General features: G+C 43.1%; 4 protein-coding genes across 4 annotated transcripts; 2 read left to right on the plus strand and 2 right to left on the minus strand.

Annotated features, from left to right (window-relative positions):
• Positions 1-498: 498 nt before the first annotated feature.
• LOC101753292 (pectin acetylesterase 3) lies at positions 499-4,257 on the plus strand. The gene is made up of 11 exons (XM_004971715.4): positions 499-752; positions 1,432-1,514; positions 1,735-1,864; positions 1,968-2,041; positions 2,407-2,493; positions 2,580-2,710; positions 2,805-2,919; positions 3,095-3,172; positions 3,257-3,362; positions 3,470-3,621; positions 3,722-4,257. Exons 1-11 carry the CDS (start codon positions 536-538, stop codon positions 3,821-3,823), a joined length of 1,275 nt encoding a protein of 424 aa, XP_004971772.3. The 5' UTR covers positions 499-535; the 3' UTR covers positions 3,824-4,257.
• Positions 4,186-15,045, minus strand: LOC101787002 (protein translocase subunit SECA1, chloroplastic). Its single transcript, XM_012846339.3, has 19 exons — positions 14,543-15,045; positions 13,520-13,799; positions 12,971-13,074; positions 12,696-12,875; positions 12,145-12,363; positions 11,178-11,291; positions 10,809-10,922; positions 10,300-10,467; positions 9,578-9,753; positions 8,813-8,879; positions 8,521-8,667; positions 7,675-7,770; positions 7,518-7,586; positions 7,155-7,256; positions 6,144-6,395; positions 5,965-6,032; positions 5,723-5,840; positions 4,996-5,235; positions 4,186-4,623 (listed from the first exon to the last, which is right to left on the minus strand). The coding sequence occupies exons 1-19, from the start codon at positions 14,942-14,944 to the stop codon at positions 4,513-4,515; spliced, it is 3,027 nt and encodes a 1,008-aa protein (XP_012701793.1). The 5' UTR covers positions 14,945-15,045; the 3' UTR covers positions 4,186-4,512.
• A 648-nt stretch (positions 15,046-15,693) lies between these two features.
• Positions 15,694-20,384, minus strand: LOC101752868 (protein transport protein SEC23). The gene is made up of 5 exons (XM_004968593.4): positions 19,626-20,384; positions 17,575-19,395; positions 16,812-16,928; positions 16,266-16,337; positions 15,694-16,098 (listed from the first exon to the last, which is right to left on the minus strand). Exons 1-5 carry the CDS (start codon positions 20,073-20,075, stop codon positions 15,961-15,963), a joined length of 2,598 nt encoding a protein of 865 aa, XP_004968650.1. The 5' UTR covers positions 20,076-20,384; the 3' UTR covers positions 15,694-15,960.
• A 1,803-nt stretch (positions 20,385-22,187) lies between these two features.
• On the plus strand, positions 22,188-27,137 carry LOC101753277. Its single transcript, XM_004968594.3, has 7 exons — positions 22,188-22,344; positions 22,510-22,584; positions 22,663-22,720; positions 23,198-23,253; positions 24,636-24,698; positions 26,295-26,360; positions 26,578-27,137. The coding sequence occupies exons 1-7, from the start codon at positions 22,258-22,260 to the stop codon at positions 26,821-26,823; spliced, it is 651 nt and encodes a 216-aa protein (XP_004968651.1). The 5' UTR covers positions 22,188-22,257; the 3' UTR covers positions 26,824-27,137.
• Positions 27,138-27,396: the final 259 nt, after the last annotated feature.

Here is a 27,396-nt window from a genome sequence, read left to right on the forward strand (position 1 = left end):
TTCAGGCCCTATTTGTAATAAGATTGTAGTTCTCCTGCAATAAGTATCGTGAAACCTTTATGCGTGCTTATTACTGTTTTCTTGTTTGTTTCCCGTGCTTATTATTTAGTGGGGATATCTCAGTATCCACGCGATGACCTGATATCATAACAGTAACACGCTTTTTTTTTCCGATTATATTGGCCCCGATCATGTTACTCTATCTGCCCATCTAGTTATCTAATCCCTGCGCTGACAAAGTGAAATGGCCTGCACGTTCATCTGCAGCGACGCATCAGTAGAGTATTTTTTTTCTCTTGTCGGCTCAGAGATCGAAGCGTAGCTAGTGTTGACTTGTTCTCTGATTCCCTCCTGCATAGTGCTCTACGCGCTCTACCTGATAATTAATCCCCTTGCTTCGCGCGCGCTAATTACATTACACTCCACTCCGCCCAACCTAATAAGCTCCTGAGCCTGCAGCTGCGTGCTTTCACCGTTCCATGCTTTTGAACGCGGCCGCGCAGTCCGTCCGTTGATCGGCATCGATCGATCAACGATGAGGTGTCGGCGGCCGTCGCTTCCTGCTCTTGTTGCCGTCGTCGTTCTCGTGGGCGTTAGCTGCTGCTGCTGCGCGGAGACCTCGGCCTCGCCGGCGGCCGCGGCGGATGAGCTGATGAGCGGCGGTGAAGCCGGCGGTCCGGCGACGCGGCGGCGCGCGGCGTCGGTGATGGTGCCCATCACCATCCTCAAGTCCGCCGTCAGCGAGGGCGCCGGTATGTACGTAGTACGCTGCATTGCTCCTTAATTTGATCTTCATTCAGGATGGAGGCCGGTTTGGCTTGAGATCATATCGCTGCCCTTTCGATCACTGGTGCCTCCATTGGAATTTGATCTTTGCTAGGAGCAGTTAGTAGCAGTTGCAGTTGAAGTTGAAGCTATTTCGAGCTAGTAATTGGAATAGTTTAGAGACTGATTCTCTTATTGGGGGTTGAAATTACGGGTTAACAATGGAAGCAACTAAGTAATGTGCAGCAAGAATTGCATGCTCGGTGATTAACGGGCAGCCAAATCATTAGTGTTTTGATTACATGGTTTAGATCTAGCCTGAGATATAGCCTGGCTCAGCTAGTACGCCCGATTCGGTCGTACTAGTGTAGCCTGGCTTAGGTGCTCTTTTTGCATTGCGTTGGCCTGGCTATGTACTCTGGACAGGCAACTAAACAATCACAAGCTGTATTAGACTAGCCTGGTCAGGGACTTAGCCAGGCAACCAAACACAACCTTAAGCATCTCATCGACGGAAAGTAATTGGTACAAGATCAAAGAGAACAAATGAGCTACATATTGTATATACAACCAATGTTTGAAATAATGTCAGATAGTAAAATTCATTTGGGGCATTGTAATTTGTAAAGATACCTTATATGCTACATATATGATACATATGTGCAGTGTGCATGGATGGAACACCACCAGCTTACAACTTGGATCCTGGCTCTGGAGCAGGGAGCAGAAGCTGGATTGTGAACCTAGAGGTCTGTTTATTAGTATATACTTATTTGCCCCATTCAAAATTTGATCCGTGTATATTCCAAATGTAAGCAAGGATCTTCTTTTCCCTTCGTTCTTGCGATCCAAAATTTGTGTTTTTCGAAAGACCGATCCAAAATTTGTGACTGCAGTACTACTAAACCCATGTCCGTCAATCAACGGATGCTTGCGTATATGCATATGCTGACAATGGAAGCTGCGCAGGGAGGCGCGTGGTGCAACAGCGCCAGGACATGCCGGCTCAGCAAGGGCACCGGCCGGGGCTCGTCGGATCACATGGACAAGGCGATCCCCTTCACTGGCATCATGAGCAGTAGCCGCGCCGTCAATCCTGGTTCGTCCGTTTTTGTTCTCCTACACAGTCTCGTCCATTGTTCATCTCAATTCTAAATCGATAATCCTGAATTCCTGATAAAAAAAATTGCATATACCTGCAGATTTCTACAACTGGAACCGGGTGAAGATTCGCTACTGTGACGGTGGATCTTTTGCCGGCGACGCGTACAACAAGGTGAACCTTTTTGAAAGGTTTCTGATCCATTATATTCTGCGCCATTTCTTGTCGAAACCTTTTTGAAAGCCGTTGTTCAAAGAAAACGTCCTGTTTACCTGAATGTTCAGGGAAATCCAAGTTACCATCCAACTTCGCACAATCATTTAATACAAAGATTGTAAAACTAGCATGCATTCCATCCAAGCCATGATTCGGCCCTGACTCAGCTCAAGAAACACGCAAGAACACATCAATCATCAGTTAACTCCTGTTCTAAGTTTACCTATTTGTCTCCTACGCCAAGTGTTCATTTCCATTGTCAATTATGCCAGAAAATTAAGCATCAGCTTGAGTACTAATCGATTTGCTCGAGTCGATTACAGGAGTCTGGGATTTACTTCCGGGGCCAGCGCATCTGGAACGCTGTCATCAGGCACCTCCTCTCCATGGGGATGTCCTCTGCAGATCAGGTGCCTCTGATCTTTCGTTCTCAATTTAACCAACCTTCCTCAATCCAATCAACCTAACTTGTGTGCATGCCGGACCGATCAAACAGGTGCTGCTCACCGGCTGCTCCTCGGGTGGCCTGGCAGTGGTACTGCACTGTGACCAGCTCCGCGCCTTCTTCCCGCCCGGCACCACCACCACCGTCAAGTGCCTCTCCGACGGCGGCCTCTACCTCGACGCGTGCGTGTGGTTTAACCTTCCTTCCATGCTCGATCGCATATGGATCACAGGGAGTTGCTTCAGAAGCCGATTAACAGGTTTCGCATTGCTGCAGCGTGGACATCTCAGGCGGCCGCAGCTTGAGATCCTACTTCGGCGAAATTGTGGCCATGCAGGGAATAGCTCAGAGCCTGCCGCCGGCTTGCACCGCCCGTCTGGACGCCACCTCGGTGTGCTGTTGCTGAGCTGCTCCTCCTCCCCTCTCACATTTTTTTTGTCCCTGCACATGGATCAAGCAACTACTGATTTTAATAAAAAAAAAAGTTCAATGACCACAAACACATACACATTCGTTCAAGCTGGTGAATGACATCTGCTGAACCTCCTAACTTCATGTCGATGCAGTGCTTCTTCCCGCAAAATATAATCGATAGCGTAAAGACCCCTATGTTCATCCTAAATGCAGCATACGACGTCATTCAGGTAAACATGAACTTTATTGTATGGAGATAGCGCCCTCTCTAACATTTATGAACTCACATGTTGCAAATGCAATCGGTCGATCAGATTTCGCTGAGCCTGGCTCCGAACAGAGCTGATCCCAGCGGCTCTTGGCGGGCTTGCAAGTCCAACCGTTCAGCCTGCAATGCATCCCAAATGAATGTCCTGCAAGGTTGAACAGTTATCTACCGTACATGCACTCACCTTTCTATAAGTTGAACTTCATGCAGTAATATGGTCTGAATACTATGAACTGAGAATATTGCAAAATAAGTGTAGGTTTCAGGGACCAGATGGTGTCATCTGTGCAGGGCTTCTCCCGGTCCAGGAGCAATGGGCTGTTCATAAGCTCCTGCTTTGCGCACTGCCAGTCCGAGCAGCTGGGCACCTGGAACATTGTACCAGGTGGCTCCCCCACCATTCAAAACAAGGTAACAAGTGACAACGCACTATATACAAAAGAAATTCTCTATTTAGAAGATGAATTTCAAAGGGGATACAAGAATTCATGCTCATCATGCTGGCGTGCAGGGGATTGCGAAATCAGTCGGCGATTGGTACTACAATCGAGCTGAAGTCAGGGCAATCGACTGCCGCTATCCCTGCGACAAAACTTGCCACCACATCATGTGAGGAGATCCAACTTTCAGTTTTGCAGTCTGCACAGCATATGGATTCTCGAAAGAGTGTGCATCACATTGATTCGAGAAGCAAATGAAATAAAAAAAAATTAGAATTCTAAAGCAGAGTGTAGTTTCTCAGTTGATTCAAGAGCAAACAGATGCAGATCCATCCATTGGAACACAACATGGAATCATATGGACTGGGTACTCTCGCTATCTGTCATTCTTACAGTTGCCACTACCAGCAAATGTGAAATGCTATCCAGATTAGAATTATTTCTGGCTGCTCATGTTAACCCTGCAAAAACTTGTAAATGAGGCCTATGTGATTTCCACCACCAAGAACGGATCACAACATTATACAAAACCGTGGGTACAGGAACAAAAACTCTTGCTACAGCAAATTCTATTTCTGTACAACTAATAAAATGTGATTGTTATCCATACTATGAATAGTATGCTTGGTTGCAGTGCAAAATTTGCCAGCAGGACTCACAATTCAAGTAAAAAGTTACATACTAAGCTGTGTCCCAGTAGAAGTCTCCACATCTCACTCATCATGAATTGCTCCTCACATTTCTCATGCACTGAAATGTCAACTATCACATACAGTGATACAGTGCAAGAGAGGATATACACATGGGAGATTGCCACCGCTAAAATACAGCTTTGCGCAAGGCAACATTTCTCACAGGTGGATCATGATGCCGCTTGGGCAGCACCAAGTTTGTTAGCACCTTTGTCCAATTTCTTTTTGGACCCCTTATTTTGGGGTTTTTCCTCTTCTTGGTTTTTCACCACTGGTTTGAACTGTCAAAAAAGAATGAATAGAACCATAAGGTACATTATGGCAAGTATATTGAAGAGCAAAACTAATGATACCAGTGCTAGCCTGCTAGATATACAAAAAATTAGGCATGTGAAAGATAAATAAATAAGTGGATTGCATGTACAAAAAAGCATGTGATCAGGCAAATCATGATACTTCAAAGTATTTATTGTATGTAGATCTAGTTGACACTACATAAAGGGGAACTGGCTGTTGATTAAACCCAAGAAAACATCTTGCAAGGGAGCTGTAATCACATGACTCTAAACTAACTGGCTGAAATGTGACTTAAAGGGGTCAAAATATAGCATGCTCAAAGAGAGGATTGTTTTGGGAGGGGTGGATGGACAAACCTGATAAACTGAATAAATAACATTTCTTCGGATTTGAGCCATCATGTCTAAGAAAAGATTGTATCCCTCAAGTTTGTACTCAATAAGGGGATCTCGTTGGGCATAACCCCTTAAGCCAACAGCTTGTTGCACAAACTTAAGTGCCTGCAGGTGTTCTTTCCAGAGCCTATCAATATTGCTTAGAATTAGGAACCGCTCAGCTTCTTTCATCAAGCCAGGAGCTTGCTTCTCCACAATTTCCTGACATGAAGCATAAAATTCATGGAATGAGGAATCATATGACACTATTCTCTGCACTCCTGATATGGTTAATAGTTCATCAAATCTATTATGGTCTCAAACATCATTTCAAAGAAAATAGCTTGTGACATTTCAACTGAAGAGTTTTACAGTCTGAAATGATGAGATGCAGATTTCAGACACATGAATATACTTTTAAGAAGTTACATTTCGAAAAGGAAAACTTCCATTGTTTTTTTTTTTCATAGCATGCTGTCATGAGATTATCAAATGTTCTTAGATCTAGCTATGTTTTCTGCTGAGATTTGGTTTTGCCCCTTTAATAAGAACCACTGGTAGATTGGTATGGGTAATTCAGAATGCATTAAATGCAATGCACTGCTTAAACTTTCACTGTGTTTGTAAGAAATATATTGCATTAGTCCTCCGATGATCTTTCAACCATGTGACAACACTTTTGATGAAAGCCAAAACACAAACAACTAACAGCTTTTTGGAAGTACGCTTCACGTCCTCGCTTACGAAGATACTCCTGTAAATCCTCATAGCTTGAACTTTTGCTCTCCAACAATTCTGGTGTCAAGTCATCCAAAAGATAGCAATACCTAGCAGAAAATAAACAGAAAACATTACAAAGGAGGTGGCAGCACACCAGTCAATAGAGCCCCAACAAATTAACTGACCAAATACATCTGCATTATGAGCATATGTACTATACGAAAGACTCACTGTTGTAGCTTAGCTATGAGCTTGCTGAGGTCCCAATTTTCCTTTGGAGTATCACGGCCTATGTTTGCCTACCAACAAGAGAAGAATTTTCTAGCATTAGTACTTCAGGTTCAGGTTATAAAGTATTAAGTTTAGCTTCAATATTAGAAGGTAACTGTCAGATGGTAACTGTGACTAACATCTAATATGTCGTCCATTGTTAATTCAGCATATTCCACAATTAGCGACTCAAGACTGTCAGATGCTAGTGCACGCCTTCTTTCTGCATATACACGATCTCTCTGGCTATTCAACACCTCATCATACTCAAATAATTGCTTCCTGATGTCAAAAAAGTAGTTCTCAACTTTCCTCTGAGCTTCATCTAGGGCCCTTGTTAACATTTTTGATTCAATAGGAAGATCCTCAACTCTGAATGCTTGCATCAGACCCTAAACGAAAATTTAATGCAAATTAGATTTTTTTTTCTCAAATGACGAGTCATTTCATTAAGAGAGAAATAAAAGTACAAAAGGTTAGGAAAAGCTCCCAACCTTAGCCCACATCACACACACACAGGAAATAAACAAACTAAAAATGCACCACAAACCAAATCTAAAACATGACCAAGACATCAGGCCTAAGAGGATGGGACTAGCATTAGATTTATTCTGGTGTCTCAAAAAATGTTGAAATAATAGTATAATATGAATAAGCCATGCCCAGGGTACATGTCGCAGCAGGAAGCAATAAGTAGCGAGTGAAACAGTAATTTTGCCTGTACTAGACACACTCATGCAGGCTTACACACGTTAAATACAAAATTTGTAGTAGTATTCTCACTGGACAGCAGCCAGTTTATAGTTAGTAGAAGGATATGGAGCAAGATACACTTGGACTCATGATTGCTACTAATATTATGATATCATATTCTATCCTTAGGAAATTTTTGCAGTGAATGGATTTGAGCGTATTCCATTCCAAGGATATGAATAAAGTATTCATAATTGTTCAAACATATAACATGCAACTTAATACAGACATTCAACTTTGTCAAAAGCATTTAATAAAAGTGCAGTCTGTATCACCACAAAGATTGGGAATACTAAACGAGGGGCTTTTGAATGCAATATTGTACTAATGTACTTCTGCACAGGTCAGCCATTGATATCATTTCTCATGTATATAGAACTAGACAAAACAACACAAACCTGTATCCTGTCACCTCCAAAGATCCGGAAGATATTATCCTCAAGACTAAGAAAGAAGCGAGAGCTTCCAGGATCCCCTTGCCTGCCACTTCGACCACGAAGCTAAACAGAAAGAGAAAGCAATTGAGTTTCAATCATTCCCAGCCATGATTGCAACAAACATAGATTTCTTAACTACTTTGTTATTAGCTTTGCACAAATTAAAAACATGCACAGTTGGGCTTTGGCATGAAATATAACATTATTTTAAGGCTGACTGTTTACATCTAGCTTGGAACAAATACACTAGCAATCCACTGAAGAAGAAATAAAGCTTGGGTTGACCCCTATATATTAGCAGCAGTAGGTTCAATATCATATTACCTGATTGTCAATTCTGCGTGATTCATGGCGCTCTGTCCCTACTACATGAAGCCCACCTGCTGTAATGACCTGAATTAAAAAACAATGATCGCATGAGCACTATGCTATATTCAATAGCAACAGACAGAGCTTTGAATACTTTTATATGCAATATAACCTTCTTCTTTTCCTCCTCTGTGTAAACTTTATATTCATCTGATATCTTCATAAATGCATTTCTCAAATTCGCTATTACATCATCTCGTGTTGGTCCCTGACATATAAAGAAAGACAGTTAAGTCTTCCAAGAGGCAAAAAAGTTTTAATAGAAATTCCCAGAAAAATGTGTAGTAGTCTAAAATCAGGTTCGTCATTGGTATACAAGTGCTAAGGCTAACACAAACTATGTACTGACTGGCACCAATGTAAAAAAACATCCTGCAGCTTGAACAGACTCTTGAAATATCCAGAAGGTATTGCAATATTCCTATATATTTGTTCCAGTTTTTATTTCAGGATCACAAACTATTTTCTAAGCCTCCAATCATTCACATTTCTGGACATGTAATTTTGACATTTGAATGTGCTGTGAAGGCCGATATTTTAAAATCTGAAACGTACTGCAGCAAAAGTTACAACATCTTGTGTGGTGACAAGTGACTGCATTGAGCTCTACGAATCAAGCAGGTCAATGTACTTATGAGTTACAAGTTACAACTTAAAACCATGAGACTCAAGGATAAACAAAATATACCATGATACAATCATAAATATGACAAGGTTTTCAGATGTCTGATATTGTTATCTATCATCAATACACTGCCAGACATACAAGATACGGCATGCAGGAAACCCGATGGTGTTACCCTAATATGTTTTTTTTAAATCATGCAAGAGAATCATTTGGAGTTGATACTGAGGAATCAGCTCAAACGTTGCTTAAACATTTGCGATTCCTTACCGAACTGACCATTTAGATAAACACAAACTAAGGTTTGACCTACAATTGCTTGCATAGGCCTACCTTCTCACATGAGTAGGACAACCGCTCTTCTGCTTCCAGCTCAGTTAACGATTTCTCTCCCCATTCTTTGACAGCCACTTCAACTGCATCTTTGACAGATGATGATGTTTCTTTTGAAAGTTCGCATGGGAACAAGCTTTCGTTTGTCTGAGAGGAGAATAAGTGCAATAAGTCATCAGGTCAATTTTATAACAAATTAAATCATAATACAACTATCCGATGCAAAGTCCCAGAATATCGAGAAAATCACATGCTGTCTCATGTTACTATGAACATATAGCCTGTTATCTACCTTCCATGTCTTTCTTGGTGGCATCTGCTTTTTTGATACAATGACACCATCCATTGGATTGACGACTCTGCAACATTTGGAATCATAAGGCGCATAAGAAAACCTAAAATCTTAAATAAAAATGTGAGGATTATATTCAGTTATACATGTATACTGGAAAACAATAAGGTATGTCTATATGAGCATAGTTTCCCAGAGAAGTCTGTTGCAAAGGCGTGGAAGTTCCATTGTAGCTTCTAATTTGTTCAAGGTAATGAAGTTTTTCAAGCTATGGGATTTTGAACTCTAAACTGGCATACAAATCAGAACCATTGTCAAGGCCACCATAATGATCTTTAGGAGTAAACACCGACAGGCGACAGGGTGGCTACGTTGCAGTGGCTGCTATGGGTAAGAGATTCCTCATTAAGAGATACAGCTCTCTCAGAAAAAAAGAAGCATATCTGTAAGATTATAGATGTAGATCACAACTCAATCTCTCTTTACAAATATAATGACAAACTTATTGAGAAATAAACATAGGCTGACTTTTAAAATTCGATACAGTACCGCAGCTACAGAACCAAGTTTTGTTGTTCATGACTCATGAGTGCAGTTCCTTGACAGATAACAACTACAGGATCCGGTAATTAGATGGCAGTATATTGTACAGCTTAGCATAAGTCATCACAAGAGAAATGCCAAAGCATTGTTTTCTAAAACTAAAGCCATGTATTGGAGTTACTGAAGAATACTATTAGGGGTTCTGACAACGAATATTGATACCTTGGCATAAGGATCTCACGCAACTTCAACCTGGCCATGAATTCTGCATTGCCACCAAGGATAATATCAGTTCCACGTCCTGCCATGTTGGTGGCAATTGTCACAGCACCAAGGCGTCCACTCTGAGCGACAATCTCTGCCTCCCTCTCAACATTCTCTGGCTTTGCATTCAGGACCTTCAGTAGAAATTGCAGAGACAATAAATATTAGATGGCTTTGGACATCTTAGGAAATGAGAACCTTAGGATGGAAACTCAAAGCATTTAGTAGGTTACAGCTAGTTGTTTTTTAAACAGTTTCCTTTTATTCATTGGCTTCCTGTGAAAGGAGGAAAATTAGTTTATTCAAAATCTTGAGTCAAAGATTTGAAGGCCAAAAAGTATAAATTCTCCTAAGCTGCAAAGCTGTAGCATCAAGAAGATGAATTTTCCAATAAAAAATTACTACTACAAGCGCATAATAGAGTAGCATTATAAATTATTAACCATATGGAGTCAAGGAAGATAGAAATTTGAGGTTCTATTTTGTATCGATTCAGAAAGACATTTTTTCTGAGTTAGATTTGTTCTGTTAAAAAAAGGATATATATAGTCATTTCACACTAGACTAGGACTTTGATCAAGTGTGAAAAAAAAAATCTCTGCGAGCACGGAGCACTAAGGACAGCATTCCTCAACGGAAACTGAAGGATTTCTTATTGTTAATGAAACTAACAGGAATACCTCATGAGGAATCCCAGCTTCACGCAATTGTTCTGATAAAGATTCACTTTGCTCAACACTAGTGGTACCAACAAGCACAGGACGCCCAACTTTATTCATTCTCGATATCTCCACTAGAACAGCACGCCATTTTCCATTTGTTGCTCTAAAAACAACATCTGAGTCATCCTGCAACAAAAGAAGTAAAATCAACCTTTCACTGAAAACGAGGTCCAAATGAAATAAGGACAGATATTTTTTTGAACACACAGGAGAGCTGCGTATCTATGTATTAAAGAGAGAAGAAAGAAAGAAAGAAACCCGGTCTCTTACAAGCAATCCCTCTAACTCACCTAGGAGAATAGAGAGATTGCAGAAACAAGCAAATAAAAATCACCTAAGCATAAAAAAACGACCCGACATAGGCCAATTAAGTTAGACCAACACCACGACCAAGCCTCAACTCACATAAGGACAGATATTTAACTGTTACAACATTTTAAATTATCATAATAATAAAGTGAAAGTACCTTCCGTATCATTGGCTTGTTTGTTGGAACAACAGTAACTTTTAGTTTATATATGCTCTCAAACTCCTGGCTCTCTGTAGCTGCAGTTCCAGTCATGCCACATAGTTTGGGAAACTGTCACAGAGTATATTAGTTTCTTGAGAAAGTAACAGATTGAACATATTGACAAAGAAAAGGAGAAAGTTGTTCATCCAGCACACTGAGACATAATCTTATTTCATTAGCATTTACCACAATGAAAAAAAGGGGTCAGCAATGTGGTTAGCGGTCATTAGAGTTGAAACAGAATCAACGATTTGTTGGTAGATGAGTTTATTTTCAAGTAGATGTTCACAATTGGAGATTTCAATCAAATGAATTGTCACTTGCCTGAAGAAAGAAGTTTTGGTAACTTATTGATGCCAGAGTTATTGTTTCATTTTGTATAGTTACACCTTCTTTTGCTTCAATTGCTTGATGGAGACCATCACTCCATCGCCTGCCCTGCCAAAAATATCAAAACCTCAAATGTGAAAGCTAGACTAGTGAGATATTTTTCTCAAGCACGCAGGAGAGCAGACGTTCAGTACACCAGTCAAAGTTTGCGACCAAAGAATATAACAACAACAACATAGCCTTTCAGTCCCAAGCAAGTTGGGGTAGGCTAGAGTTGAAACCCAACAAGAGCCACAAATCAGGCTTCAGGCACATGAATAGCTGTTTTCCAAACACTCCTATCCTGGGCTAAATCTTTGGTATATTCCATCCCTTCAAATCTCATTTTATTGCCTCTTCTCATGTCAATTTTGGTCTTCCTCTACCTCTCTTCACATTACTGTCACGCCTTAGGGTTCCACTACACACCGGTGCCTCCGGAGGCCTCCATTGGACATGTCCAAACCATCTCAGTCGGTGTTGGATAAGCTTTTCTTCAATTGGTGCTACCCCTAACCTATCATATATATCCTCATTCCGGACTCGATCCCTTCTCGTATGACCACAAATCCAACGCAACATACGCATTTCCGCAACACTTATCAGCTGGACATGTCGTCTTTTTGTAGGCCAACATTATGCACCATACAACATTGCAGGTCTAATTGCCGTCCTATAAAACTTGCCTTTTAGCTCCAATGGTACCCTCTTGTCATATAAAAGACCAAAGAATATAACAACCAACGGGAAAAAAAATTATCTTATGGGTATCAAAGAATTGCTTGATACCTGAACATGAATAGACTGAGCATAGTGTGATGAATATACTAGAATGCAACAGTATGTACTCATTTATTTAGGACTTCAGGTCATATGGACGTTAAAATGTTTTTTGATACTGAGACTAACAAGAAACACTCACCACCATAACTCTGCCAGTGAACTCATCCACAATAAGCACTTCCTTGCTACGAACTATGTAATTGACATCTTTAAGGAAGAGCTCCTTAGCTTTGATTGCATTTAGAACGTATGAAGCCCATTGTTCACGAGGATCATACAGATCATTTATATCCAGTATTTCTTCAGCGTCCGCATAGCCTTGCTCTGTAAGTAAAACATTTCGCTGCTTTTCATCAACCTGAAGAAATAACCATTCATAATAGGGGAAATTATATTCTAGTAAATTACGAATAAACACAGATTATGGCAAGGTGATAGACATATGCAAGAAACATATGTTTTATGGGTCTAGAAAAATGGCATTAGAAAAATGGCATTAGAAAAATCAAGCATGCACATTTCTAATCTCAAATAGGAAGGAAAAATAAAAGTTTCAGAAATCAGAAAGCTAGAGTACATGGGACTTAAAAGATATCGAAAGTGCAAAGCTACATAACGTTACATAATCAATCCATATTGAATATCCATTCAGAAGTGATTTAACAGGGTTAAAGCTAGTTTATTGCTCACAGTGTAATGAATGTCTCGCTCAAAAGCTTCAGCTATTTTTGCTGCTTTGTAATACCGATCACTTGGCTTTTCAGCTAGGCCTGATATTATAAGCGGGGTCCTTGCTTCATCAATAAGGATTGAATCAACTTCATCTATCACACAGTAATTGAAGTTCCTCAAGACAAGCTCATCTATAGTCTGCAATAATGAAAACTCTGTTAATTACAGATAGATCTGATGATCCATGTTCCTTGACTAATAGCAAAGAATTTCCAACAAAGGGAAACACATACCATTGCAAGGTTATCTCTTAGATAGTCAAAGCCAAGCTCACTGTTTGTGACGTAAGTAATATCACATGAGTAATTTTCCCTCCTTTGCTCAGGTGTCATGTTCTCTGTCAAAATAAAGAGTGAGACTCTGTTCAAGAAAGCATCAGTAGCGAACAAAGAAACAGAACCGATAAATGATGCCTCTGTTAAGAAAAAAAAAAGGTAAACTAAATGCTAGTTCAGCTAGGACATATGAAGTTGGTACATGATAGTGCATGGAGGCACATGCTACAACTCAGAATGGTAATAACCCAGTTAAATATTCACAGTAGGAGTTATTAGGCTTTTCATGGTTCAGACAAGCCATCCTCTTAGGCTTATGTAATTTCATTTGTTCCAAATACATGCCGGTACTTCTATGAACCTATTGCCTGCTAGTGCTCATATTAGTAAAGAAGCATCCTTAATTTATGTTTTTAATATTAAGGTGGAAACTGAAGTTACAGAACTATATGTGCAACCGGAGATGGAACAAATAACAGTAATGAACAATGTGATGTGATGACATACGTTGAATTAAGCCAACCTGCAGTCCTAGGAATCGGGGAACTTGACCAACCCATTCACAATCACGTCTTGCAAGATAATCATTTACAGTGACAACATGCACTCCCTTCCCACTCAAAGCATTTAAGTATGCTGGCAGAATGGCCACAAGTGTCTTCCCCTCTCCAGTCTTCATTTCTGCGATCTCCCCCTTGTGTAGAACCATGCCACCAATCAACTGAACATCAAAGGGGCGAAGGCCTAGAACTCTCTTGGAAGCCTCCCTCACAACAGCAAACGCTTCCTGCAGAAACAATAACGAAAATTGCATCTTGAGGTGTGACTCTACATGAGTCGCCATGCTTAACATGTCTTCGATTATCTTGTAGTGGCAAATGATAAAGGAATATTGAGCTACTCTATTTACTTATCCTCTGAATATTGCATCTTAATACATAATCTCGGTGAGAGTTGGTTCATCTAATTGGTGAGAGTTGTTTTTCTTCACAGATAATTTTCAAACACATCAAAAGCTTCTCCATCTCTCAAGAAAAATGGATCAGTTACGTGTCAAGAGTGTATGTTGAACTTCACATTTGCAGGTACTATTCTTATGTTACATAAATTAGCAAAAACAATACCTACATTACTTTTTACTAGGTGCTATTGCTGTACCCAATTGCTGTCTCTGTTGTGCTGTTTTCCTGATCTACTTGTTTGGTTTATGTACAGTCGTGTTCCTCGTACCCCCACAATCTGATTCGAGAATAAATTGAAGGCAAAGTTTTCAATATAATATACTTCAGTGACTCTGAACGTCGAACTAATTTTGTTGCTGTTAGTTAACAGAAATGCACGGTTTTTCCATTTCCTCTTTAAAACATTACAATCATGATCGCAGACTGTAATATCACAATTTGAAACATTGTGATGTGTCCTTGATCACAGACTGCAAATATCATAATGTGGTAAAATTCCATTTTCGTTTTGACACTACTGAAACTGAAAGCATGCGATGCGAGAATCCGTAACGCTTTGGGTACGCACGGGGAGGAGGGAGTCGAGGGACTCTCCGGAGCGCGCCCGCTCCTGGAGCGCTGCAGTGCGAGCGCGCAGGTCGGCGTCGGAGAGCGCCGAGACCTCGGGCTCCATGGAGTTGATGCGCGCCACGGTGTCGGCGTACTTCTTCCGCGTCGCCTCCCCGTCGTCGCGGCCGCCCCCGCCGAACATGCCTCCCAGCAGACCCCCCACGCGCGCCACGTGGGAGCCACCTTCCCGCCACCCCTGTATACCCCAGCCCCGCCGGGTGGGGTGGAACTGAACCCTGAACCCGCCGCAGCCCCCAGCGTGACGAGGCGAGGCGAGGCCGGTGGCGGACAAAGGGTGGGGAAAGCGCAGCGCGGGGGTGGCGGCTGCGGCGGCCGCCGAGGCGTGAGGCGCCGTGGCCATGGCGCGCGCTGGATGGCTTCTCTCCGGCGCTTCGTGTGGCGCGCACGGCGACAAGCCGCCGCGTGCTCTGGGTGGTGGGCAACGGCTCTGGCGTGGCAGTGGAGTGTGGATGGAGGTGGAGGAGACGATGGATAAGGAAGTAGGTGGGCCGTGGAGAGAGCCCATCTTAATCGAGCCCATGTAGAGAGAGAAGGTGGTGATTGGGCCCAAAACTGACCGAGCCCATCGTGTCAGTCCCCCGGCCTGGATCTTCTACACGACGCTTTGCTCTTCCTACTAGGCCCAAACTCCAGCCCTAAACCACAGCAGCTTAGCTTGGAACTTGAATTCAGATTTGAATTCGAATTTATACTGACAAGCAGAAAACCTCAACAAAAAGCATGTGAGAATAGGACAGATTCAAACTGGAAAAGCAGAATCCAGTATGTCCCCGCATTTTTTGACAAATTGATAATCCATGATTTCCATGGCCCTTCTTTTCACAAAGGCGACCACCATCAGACACATTATATAAATAAAGTAAACAAAACTGCCTCTGATTTCAAAAGGGAAAAAAGAATGGAATTAGTCTAGATTGTAAACACTAATAGCAAAGTCATACTGCACTCTTTGATCCTTCCAGATTCCAGAAAGACATTGGCTGCGGCTTCCCATAAATGAATGGATTTCAAAGAATAGTGACACCACCCGCCAAATAGTATACATGTAACATCTGCGATGCTCTTATTGTGTAAATTTCTCAGCCTGTATGATAAGGGACCGTTTATGAACTTACTCTACCACATCAGGGTCAAAATGGGGGGAAAAGAATCAAGCAAAATCATACAATTTCTACAGCACCCTAAATGGCGCTTCACCAAACCAAACATGTGATCGGCTCAGGCATGTCTCATGAGTCACGACGCCACAATTTGGCTCACAAAGATCTCAGCTATCGTTTGGGCAACTTTCTGAAGGCACGCTATGGCTTCTGTAGCAATCCACCGTTTCCATGTGTACTGCTCTGATTATTTGTGTTAGCTTGGTTCTGGCGGGACCAATTTGAGGCTGCGCATCCACTCACAGAAACTATGGTCGTCAAAGTGGATGAAGCTACTCTTTAGCCTAGCCCTTTGCTCAGGGGTAAGCGTCCGTAATTGTGGAAACCTTGACTCCTGAAACAAGCAATAATTCTTCTGTTAACAAACTGAGCTGCAGCAGAACAGCTCATTTCAGTTTACTTTATCAAGGACCACATAGCTAGCCATGGTTATAAATATCAGCGAAATAAATTGCAATGAAATCAGGTGAACCAAATTGCAAGGTTAGCAGAAACAGATACCTGCTCATAAGTAGGGTCTTTGTGAGCTGGGATAAGGCGTGAGACAAAATATCTAGCCTGAGAGCTTCCTTGCTGTGCCAAAATATAAGAAAGAACAGTCAATTATAAAAGAAAAGCATGTTGCCCCTTTTTAAGCCATCTTTCACACTACTTTAGTTAATTAAACAAGTAGTAAAAGATTCAATGATTTGAAGAAATGTCCAGTTGATGCAACCAAAACTCCCATGCCACAGTTATGTTCAGCCAAATGTCATATGAACTGGTAAGCATTTCATAGCAAAAAGCACTACAGAGCAAACTAAAGATTTACATTGAAATGAACAAATGTAACAATATTCTTGCACCAATCTTTATAATCAATAAGTTGCAACCCAACAGACATGGTCCAGGCTAGTTAAGACAGCCAAGCTATTGGTGAAGTAGTAGATATTAGATGAATTCTGGTACAGGCAGTATAAAAGTGCACTCACAGCAAAAATTGCCTAGATATCACAAGAAGAAAAGCAGCTAGAAATAACAGTGAAGAATGAGAACAAGCAAACTGACTTTGAATGAAAGAATCCTGGGAGCTGGAAACCGTTGCTCACTGAGCTCTTCTGCCAGTGTACGGCATGCTGCTAAAGCTGCTGCACTTTGCCCTTCTTGGGCTGCTAGCTCAGCACCCTGAAAAGATAATTAATGACAATTAAATAAAAAATTGTTCTTTGACAAATGACAACGAATGAACAAGTTATAAAGGAAATGCCTTAAAAGATTCAAAACAAGATCCTCCATACGTCCTAGTCTCGCGATGCACTCTGTATAGCTTCTAAGCATGAACTAGTTTCCTTTTTTTTGTATCTATAAGTGATAATTCAATAATTTCAGTTCATTAATCTTCACATTACATTCACACTAAGTGGTTCACATTCTTCAGTACTTGTTACATCAACCATAACCCTGGGTGCAAGTTCCCCTTCGTCTTTGTTCACCTTACACTTACAGGTTCGAAAGTGAACTGTCGACTACGAAATTACACTGCTATGTTGCACTGTGGCCCCTTACTTGTCCAGAAAATGTAGATGGTTCGAATATGGCAATCAAGAACAAAGACATCCTAACAGAGTAACAGGTACAGACGTACAGTGCATGCAGGCCAAAAATGTGCCATCTAAAGTTCAATAGTGGTGTTTGGTGATCAAAACCTAACATCAAGATTCATAAAAGATGGCTATGTAGAAGTGTTGAAGGCAAAGGCAACAGGAGTAAGCTAAACATCAAGTTACAAGGTTGGGATTACGGTACAGGAGATGGATCACGAGTAACATACCAGCCAAATGAAAATATCAGTTCCATGGTCCAGCACCACTGCAGCATTAGATTGCATGACAAGATCATATGCCGGCAATTCCTCAAAGGTACCACCTTCGCGATGCATTATGCACCGAGGTGCCATCATACGGAGTGAAAGATCAAATGAAGCATTCAAGAACAAATTCCTAAGTACAGATCGTTCATCTTCATGTCCGATTATGCTACCTAAAAGTGGCCCCCTTTTCAGATGAAACAAGCACTCTGGGAGTGATGCTAGTTCTTTTGGGAAACGGTAAAGCTTTGATTTTGGGGCCTGAGTACCAAATTTGAGAGCTATGTCCTTTACCCTTTCATCAATTGATTGCCTCATATCAATAGCATCAGAGGCGGTTCTGGCACGCAAGACGGTTCTTTTACCGATGATCACTGAGGCAACATCCTCCTGCACACTTGCCAGATACGCAGACAAACCATCAACAGTCTGCAGCCTCATAGTGATCACCCGAGTGATTTCTGCTTGATACACATTGGAATAATGGACTGCAAACTGAAAGAAAACAAAATCACTCTTGATATCACCCTTTGTCTCCATAGACACAGAAAAACTCTGTGTCTCCTCGACACTATGCATCTGGATACAAAATGAACTATCATGCTTGAATGTTTCATGGGAATCAGGAGACGCCTCTTCACCAGGGCCAATAACTTGAGTAACAAGCATATTATCTGAGCACCTGATCTCAAATAAGCCATGGGAACCGGCTGCTCTAGTTGATGCCCTTTGCAAGTTGACTCCAAAGGCCTCTCCAAAGTCATCATGAAGTAAAAGCACACCTCCAGAACACTTTGCTAGTGGTTGCAGAACAGGAACCCTCACAGGACACTGTCCGGCACAAAAGATATCAACGACAGTACTGTGTCTCTGTGCTTCATGCCCAAGACTCTCCATCCACTTCATAGCTGTCTTCTCCAGGTAAGCATAGTTCGGATGTTTAACCGAATAAGGCACAGATCCTGGTCCAAAGGTGCAAGGGCCACCAGCACACAACAAGATCCTGCAATTGCCCCCGGATCTCTTGATAATTCCACGAGACAACTCCACTGACGGCCCTTGAATAATACCAAGGGCAACCTCTACGGCTGCACCAAGGCACCGATCCCTTGACACTTCTGGCACACTCAGCTGATAGGGTCTCAGAGATGAGAATATTGTGTGTGCAACAGGCAGCGAAGCATGTATAGGAGACAGGTAAACCCCTGTCCCATAGATTAGTGCCTTCAAAGACTCATGTGTAGGTGACTTATTTCCAGGTAGCACATCCGCTGACACAGCTGCCCCCTCTGAGAAATCATACACCGAGACTGTTCGCCCGTAGGTGATTATTCCTATCTTTGCTGTCGGAGGAAGAGAATCCACAAAAGCATGCAAGGAGCCCTGCAGATGCTGCAGATGGGCCTCGTCGAGGCACTCGTCTATGAGAATAAAAATGGGGCCAGACACCCTTGAGTCAGACACAGGGACAAAACCTGGCCTCCTGTTTCCCACCTGAACATAATCCACAGTCGTTGATGCTAGCTCCGGCCACTGGAGCAGGTCCTGCTTGCTGGAGACTACGAATTCCCCTTCACTGCCGTTGATCTTCTGGCAGATGACGCACTGCCACTGCCCAGAGCCGATCGAGATGTCACAGTACAAATTGACATAGGCCCCGCAGTTCAGGCAGCGGCGGGGGTCACGCTCCACGACCTCTGGCCCAGGCGACACCTCCTTCCCCGGAGAAACCAGAGCTCCGAACCCCAAGCTTGGGGCATTGAGCAGCTTCTTCTGCTTCAGCACCTAGAATTACAAAAGGCACACCATGATCAGGTGTGGATTACAAAACCTTGCGAGTGGATGTGTGGGTGGGGGTGGGATTTGTATAATTTTATCAATGAATGTGGATTTGCTTCCAGCTTTACATTCAGGTCTCGATCCAAACGGTGCCGTGTTTGTGTGTGCACATTGCAGTTGAGCTCTAGGAGAAGGGCATTCATCACTGCAGCGAGGATCAGAGAGCTAGGCGGTACCTTGTTCGCGGAGAACTGGACGTAGGGGTTGTTGAGGCCGTCCCCCTGGAGCGGCGACGGCGCGGGGGCGAGGTCCCCGTGCAGCGTGGCGGCGCCGTTGAGGAAGTGCGGCGCCGACGAGGTGGGGAGGGAGGCGGTGGTGGCGGAGGAGGACGAGGAGTAGCCGCTCCCCGCGGGGGCGAAGGGCACCGGGTGGGGCGAGGCCGGGGTGGCGCGGAAGGGCACGGCCGCGGGGCGCAGCGGCGAGGAGAAGACGGGCGGGCCGGGGGGCGTGCTGAGGTGCGCCGGCGCGTGGTGGCCGCCGGGCCCGGAGCCGGGGCTGGGGCTGGCGGGGCCCCGCGCGGCGAGGGCTGGCGAGAAGACGCGCGGCGGCGGGGTGAAGGGCGCCGCGGGGAAGGGAGGAGACGCGTGCGCCGGCTGCGGCCGCTGCCCCGGCGGCGTCTCCTCCATGCCGGGCCGCCGCTGGGGATCGGTGAGGGCGCCGGCGGTGGCGGCGCGCGGATCTGGAGGGGGCGCGAGGGAGGAGTGGAGACCGTGGGGAGGCGCCCGGGCTCGGAGAATTGGGGATCCGGGCGGGGAATGCGACGAGGAAGACGAGGGTGGAGGTGGGAGATGGGCTGCGATGGGATCGGATTTGCTCCCGGCTCGGGTTGTTGTTAATCGAATCAACGTCACTGCGGCTGGATCTCGGCTCGCTATTGGTCGGGGTTCGCGGGTGTTCCCTGGCTTACGAGTACGAGTAGAGCAGACAGCGCGCTCGCTGCCTGCCTGCGAGGTGCGAGCGTGGCCGGGGTCCTACGGCTCCACCGTTTGCGGCTGGGGAAGATGGGTCAACTCTGTAGTCAACGGTCACCTTTGCTTTCTGCGTGCAATGCAGGATCCTCTGCCGTTTGCCAGTAGTGTAGGAGTAGGAGCAGCCACCATAGGCAAATACTGCTAGGCAATATGGCTCAGCACAATGACAAGTACCAAGCATTCTGAAAGAGCACATGACACGCATTCGTACATCTACGATGGATAGTATCTTTCTTTTGATTTAAATGCAGAAGGACTTTTTTAGTGTGATTTTGCTGGTCATCCTATGCATATGTTTGTGTACGATTTTAGACAACGTAGACATAAAAGCGAATGCGAAATGCATAATGTATTGATGTCTTACGAGCATTTACAAATAGATTTAGAGCAACAAGACGAATCACGTGTCACGACTTATGTGCTTTATTTAATTTCACCAATCTATAAAGGAAGAAGAGGTTGGGTTTGTACGACTACGAGGAACAATAATAATCTCAAATTGTATCCAATAAAAAGGTACACCCCACATCATAATGCAAGAGGGAGCATGTGGCTCGTATTGTAAGACTGTGTAGGTGCACTTAGCCAACACAAATGAAATAATCAAATCATAAAAAGTAATAATCTCGAATTATGTAGAGACATACGACCCAACACGATGGTACTGTTATCCATGCACTTTATCTGTTGGACCGTAGAAAATTCTAGTGAGAACAAAATTACTAGCTGTTGTAGATCATGTCGTACCTTATCCATTGAATATATTTGCTAATAATCAAATTAAGCCAGGCAGTAATGTATGTTGTGAACATCCGGATATTTTTGGCTTAATTTGATTGTATAAAAAAAGCACATGTTGAAGTGGTAAATGTTGATAACCGACATCCGTGAGACTTCAAAAACTCTGAAGGGTATAAGTGGTTTTGGAGAAATATTTGGAAATACAAAATATCGAAGAGGAGAAGAAAAATAGTAAATTCTAAATTTTGAAGACCAAAACACTATGAAACTATTTATTATGGCTTTTTTACTTGTTTTCCATCCATAATTTTCGAACTTCCACCTTCATCTCCATCGTCTCGAAAACTACAGGTGGACCCTAGGTTTTATAGTCAACCTACGATAAAGATGGTTTACACGTGCCTTGATGCTTCGTGGGCAAGAGTTTTAGAAATGTCAAGTAAACTAACCCTTTATCACTATAGATACCTGGTTACCAATTTTCTTTGAAACTACCAACTAGCCATTTATCGTCACAAAATATGTGATAATTTATCTGTTGTCGTGCTATCTATTGCATGTTGAACTATCGTACTGGAAATTTAGCGATATTTGGATCGTATACTAACAAATTTATTATTTCATTCTCAATTCCGCGTTTACTAAATTTAAAACCCATTTAACATGTTTTTTGTTTGGAATTTGCCACCAACACCACATACTCTTCCGTCTCAGGTGTTTTCCCTCAAATCATATAATTTTCATCTTCTCTCTTTTTGGCTTGTATGAGCTACTCTCTCCATCCTAAATTATAGGTTATTTTGAATTTTCTAGATGCATATATATATTATTATGCACCTAGATATAACGTATATCTAGATGATTTAGAACGAACTACGTAATTTTTTTCAATACCATACACAATCAGCAATATTATAGGAACTCGATGATGTACTGCTGCTGAGTCCCGATACGTGGGATCGGATCCACACGTACAGGGTGGAGGATCCTGTCCAACGATATCACCATCCAACGGCCTGGAGAGGACGCGCAGCGAATAGAGAGAGACACCCTGTAACGAGAACGCGTCGGTGGGAGGAAAAAACAGCGGCGGAGCATGGCCGCGCAGGAGACGACGCCGAGCTCGAAGGGAGCGGAGGCGCCGGCGACCATCCGCCTCGTCAACTTCATCTCCGAGGACCAGGCAAGGCCCCCGACCTCTCCTCTCCTATCCCCTCCCACTCTTGCTCCCTCGCTCGCCTACCGCCAGCCCTAGCAAGTAGAATAGGGAATTTACAAAACCTAGGAAGAACACTCGCTGAAATTTGTGGGGTAATCGCTGAAATTTGGTGGTCGTGTACAACCGCAGCTCGATGAGGTGAAGCGGACGCGAGGGGAGCGGGTGGAGGACGGCACCGCGCAGCGCGACAAACCCCTGTTCCAGGTGAGGCCGCCCCTCTTAACCCTTTTGACCCACCCGTTGTTTTGAAGTAATTTGGGTTCTCATGTCTCCCTTGTGCAGATCCTACAGGAGAATAAGGAGAAGAAGGATGCGGAGTTCAACGAGCGCTTCAAGCACAGTATGTCTGCCACGTACATCCCCTCTGATACCATCTCATGTTCTGTTTTTGTGCAATGTGGGCACACAGTTTCTGTAGTTTGGATTTAGGTGGAGTGTTTGGTTACACTCTTCATGATAAGAACTTGGACAATTACACACGTGTGATTTTGCCATGATATGCTGCAGCTAAAGCATGACCTGTAGGAGCCAGAATGCTTACTGATAACTGAAGCGTGTGGGTAGTAGTAGCATGACTACATATGTCGCTCAACTGTTTGCCTTGCCTTTAGTAACAGAGGATTCTGTCCTTGTTCTAGTGGGGATTAGTTGGAAGACAGTTTGCAGTTGTACCGAACTTTTCTAACCTGCTATCCACCTGTTCATTGCTATTGCTGTTCCTGGGTAAAATAAGTGAAGTGTAGGAATAGGAACACTGAAATTGAACTTGGTTGAAATATGTCTCTTGTTTTGATATTCTTGTTCTCATTCTAACCAGGACCTCCAAAAGCTTTGGATGAGGATGAGACAGAGTTTCTCGAAAATTTGGCATCGGTAAGCATTTAATGTAAGCTAGCTCACTTTGAAAATCAGTTCAAGCTCCTAAAGAAAACTGCACGTTTCTACCTATCTGTATAGCTGGCTACATATCACTAAACTGAAATATTTAGCAACAGTAGGATTGTATTTTCCATCCTTCCTGATGTATTTTTATGTGTACACCTGCTAAGCCTTAAGGGCGCTTTCCCCTCAGCCCTTATTGTCACCTACTAGGAACACAAAATTTGGTTGTGGGTAGCTGGATCCATCATGTGCTATGTACTTTGGTAATGAGAAGCTTCATTTGTTCATTCAAAGGATTTAGCTTGCATATTGTTTTTCTGAACTTTGTATTGCTCTGTCACTCTTCCCCTTTCATTTATGGGATTAATACTAAAAGCCTTCCAAACTTGCAGGAACAAAGTTTAACATAGTATGATCAGTATATTTTGTAATAATTCTAAAACTAGACTACAGCGCTCCTCTACTCCATTGTGCAATCAAGTAGCAAGTTTAACATGTGGTGGTGGCAGTAGTAGCAAACTAGACTACTGAGTTCCTCTACTAAACCTGTATTGTGAATCTGCCACTATAATTAGGAAAATGACATATTCTGAATTGAAATCTGTTGCTACCATTTTAAACCCCAAATATGACATGAATGCACTGTTTGCTGAATCTCCCCCACCCCCACCCACCCCACTGACAATGCTCTCTACTCCATTGCAATCGATTTTGAGTAGGCTCTGGATTAGGAAGGGGAGGGTGAGACTTAAAAAATTCTACTCCATTGCAATCAACACTGTTTTGGTCAGGCTAGACTGAATGCTCAGCAGAAGGAGAGGATTAGGCCAGGGCTAGGGTATGTTTTTTAATTTTAATTTTGTGAATTACTTTTGTGGTGTTGAAGTAATGATTCAAAATTGATGGACCAAGTAGTGGCAAATGGAAGGTATATGAGCTGATTTCAGTGGCAAATCTGCTATTCGTGCTTTTATAATGGCAAATTCGAGCCAAAGGGTCAAAGTAATGGCAAATTTGCAAGTTTCCATATTATTTACAATCTGGTTAACATTATTTGAAATGGGAACTCTATTACTTATGTTTTGAAAAGGGATTCCAGGTGAGTATGCTAAGGGGGAACAACAAATTACATGTTTTTATGTTCCTCTTGATGAGATCATTGTCTGTAAACTGTGATCAAGAGTAAGAAAATAATCTGAAGTCTAATTCTTCGTTAGCTTGATTATGATCTTCATAGTTAGTACTTACCTGTATTTGCTATATGATGAATAAATAAGAATTTTGGATGTAAACATATTGGTTCATAAGTATATTAGATTATAGTCCAGGTTTTTGCTACATCTGAGTTCCTTGTTTCATGTTACTTGGCGCAGTCAAGGAGGGAATATGAACAGCAAGTGGCCAATGAAGAAGCGGAGCAACTCCGCAGTTTCCATGTGAGTAACATCTAAATGCAGTAGCATAGAACAGCACATTGTGGAGCTTTAGATGCTTGATAGTGCATACTTCTCAGTTTTATCATAAGTTACTTCCTCTGATAACAAATAGAAGCCCATTGCGCGGTCTCCAATATGGAAAAGATATATATCATGAAAATATATCTCATGATGACTCTAGTAATGTCAATCTATATGATTTCTTTTAGAAATTGATGGTCAAAGCCAAAAAGGTTTGTCTTAGGTGAATCTTAGATGGACTTATATTGCCCCTGGAATATGGTGGATTGGGGATTCTTAATCTGGAGACTCTTGGCTGGGCACTGCGTGTCCGATGGTTGTGGGCTCAAAAAACTGATCCTTCTCGGCCTTGGGCTGGATTCCAAATTAAAGTTCCTCAGCCCTGTTCAAGGTTGCAGTCGACCATATTGTGGGCAATTGTGTTTCCACTCTTTTTGGGAAAGATAGGTGGATTGATGGTCAAACTATAGAGGAGTTGGCTCCCAACCTGGTCAAGGCCATCCCTAAAAGGATAATTAGAAGACGGACAGTTTCTCAGGCTCTTGTTAATCGAAGGTGGGTTGCTGACATCAAAGGCGCACTCTCTGTTCAGGTCTTATTGGAATATCTCCTGATTTGGGACCATGTTGAGAGAGTTGGCTTGCTGCAAGATGTCCCAGATCAACTAAGATGGAAACTCACACAGAACGGTTTATACAGCAGCAAGTCGGCCTATGCTGCCTTCTTTGTAGGAACCATTAAATTTGCTCCCTGGAGGAGGATTTGGAAGAGTTGGGCACCCCTTCGTTGCAAATTCTTCATTTGGTTAGCCATCAACAATAGATGTTGGACTGCAGACTGTCTTGCCAAGCGAGGATTGCCTCACCATGAAGCCTGTCCTTTTTGTGATCAGGAGGAAACCATTCAGCATCTGTTAGTTGGCTGTGTTTTTACAAGGCAGATTTGGTCCCTGATCCTCCAACGTCTACATCTGACAACCCTCAATCCCTCACCTTCTGAGGCTCGTTTTTCCTTTTGGTGGAGGAAGGCATTGCGCTCAGTGCCTAAGGAGATAAGGAAAGGGCTTAACTCGCTTATTATCCTGGTTACCTGGGAAGTCTGGAAACACAGGAATTCATGTGTTTTTTGAGAATGCTGGACCTAGCACCTCCTTGCTGCTCCAGACAGTGGCTGAGGAGATTAGCGTTTGGGGCATGGCTGGGGCAACTAAACTCCAGGAACTCCTAGTGAGGTCGCAGGCCCCAGCAGCCTAGGTCAGGGGGCCTTTGGTCGAGGTCATGCTTGTTTTCTGGCGCATCTATAAGCTTCTGTATGCAGGGTGTGGGGGTGTGTTTCTGTGCTTAGTTTTTAGTCCTTAACCGGACTTGTTGTACTCTCTTTTCTCTCTTAATGAAATGACACGCAGCTCTCCTGCATAGTTCAAGAAAAAAAAATGGACTTATATTTGGGATGAGTGGTAGTAGTAAATTTCAGCAATCGGTTCTATATGAAAAGACAGTTTACTCCATTATTGACCACCTGTTTTCATCTACCAAGCAAAGGTCCCATAACTGACCTATGAGTATTTCCTTTCAGGAGGCTGTAGCTGCCCGATCCAATATAGTTCATGAACTTGAGGCTCCTACAGTCTCTAGACCAGAGGTATGCTGAAATATACAAATGCAAAGGAAATTTGTATTTCTTTTATCTTGTCATAGTTTTAAGATGAACAAAATATCCATATCACAAATTATACTGCTTTCCATGCAAGTTTTTAGTTACATTCCTCATCATGATGCTATGAATGGAACATCAAAATATGCGTTTCACATGTCTGTACTGCTGAGCCTGAGCTATGCTTGTGACTATCCCTGTTTAGGAGAGCAGGCCTAAGCCACCTACGAAGAGGAGCCAGCCTGCGCTCCTGAAAAATGTAATAATTTCCGTGAAGCCGCAAGTTAAGAAGGCAAAGGTTGATGTGGAAGCTAAGCCTGCACCTGAGGAGCAGCGGCCTTCGAACGGGCATGACGCGGACCAAAACCCACCATCGGATGCCAACAAGGCCGCTCTGGGCTCTCTGGTGGCTTATGATGATGACGACGAAAGCGGCGATGACCAAGATTGACAATGGTTTCCTAGAATTCAGGTATGGATACCGCGAGCTTGTTGGAAGAGATGCAACGGAGGCATGGATGGAGCAGCAGCACGTGAGGTTTGCTAGACGAGAGGCGAAATTAGGCTTCTCTTGTGGTCCATATGCACCGGAAGCCCTGCTGAAATTCTCTTGTACGTATTGTCCAAGGTTACACACTTTTTGATTGAACATGAGCCGACTAATGAACTGCACCCTCTATTTCTGTAAAAGGAACACTGTAGCAAGTAGTAGTTGCATTTATCTAATCAGACAGGATTTTCTCCATGGATGGAAGATTTGGTTAAGCAAACGTGTCCAGCGGTTGGTTGCTGAGCCAACCCACTCTACCAGATTGGAACATGTAGCGGAAAGGGGGGGGGGGGGGGGGGGGGTTTAAGTGGCAACACATATGGCTCCGCCATGTTGCCGTACGCGTGACATGTACGTCACGAGTGAGTTTACACACATGCATCACATACACAAAAGGGCCATACTGATCACAAGATACATACATCTTGCAAAACAGAGTTTGGCCTTCTAGCGATCCTAACTTTGGAGGCCTAG

The sequence above is a fragment of the Setaria italica genome, chromosome V (genome assembly GCF_000263155.2).
Source record: "Setaria italica strain Yugu1 chromosome V, Setaria_italica_v2.0, whole genome shotgun sequence".
NCBI classification, from domain to species: Eukaryota; Viridiplantae; Streptophyta; class Magnoliopsida; order Poales; family Poaceae; genus Setaria; species Setaria italica.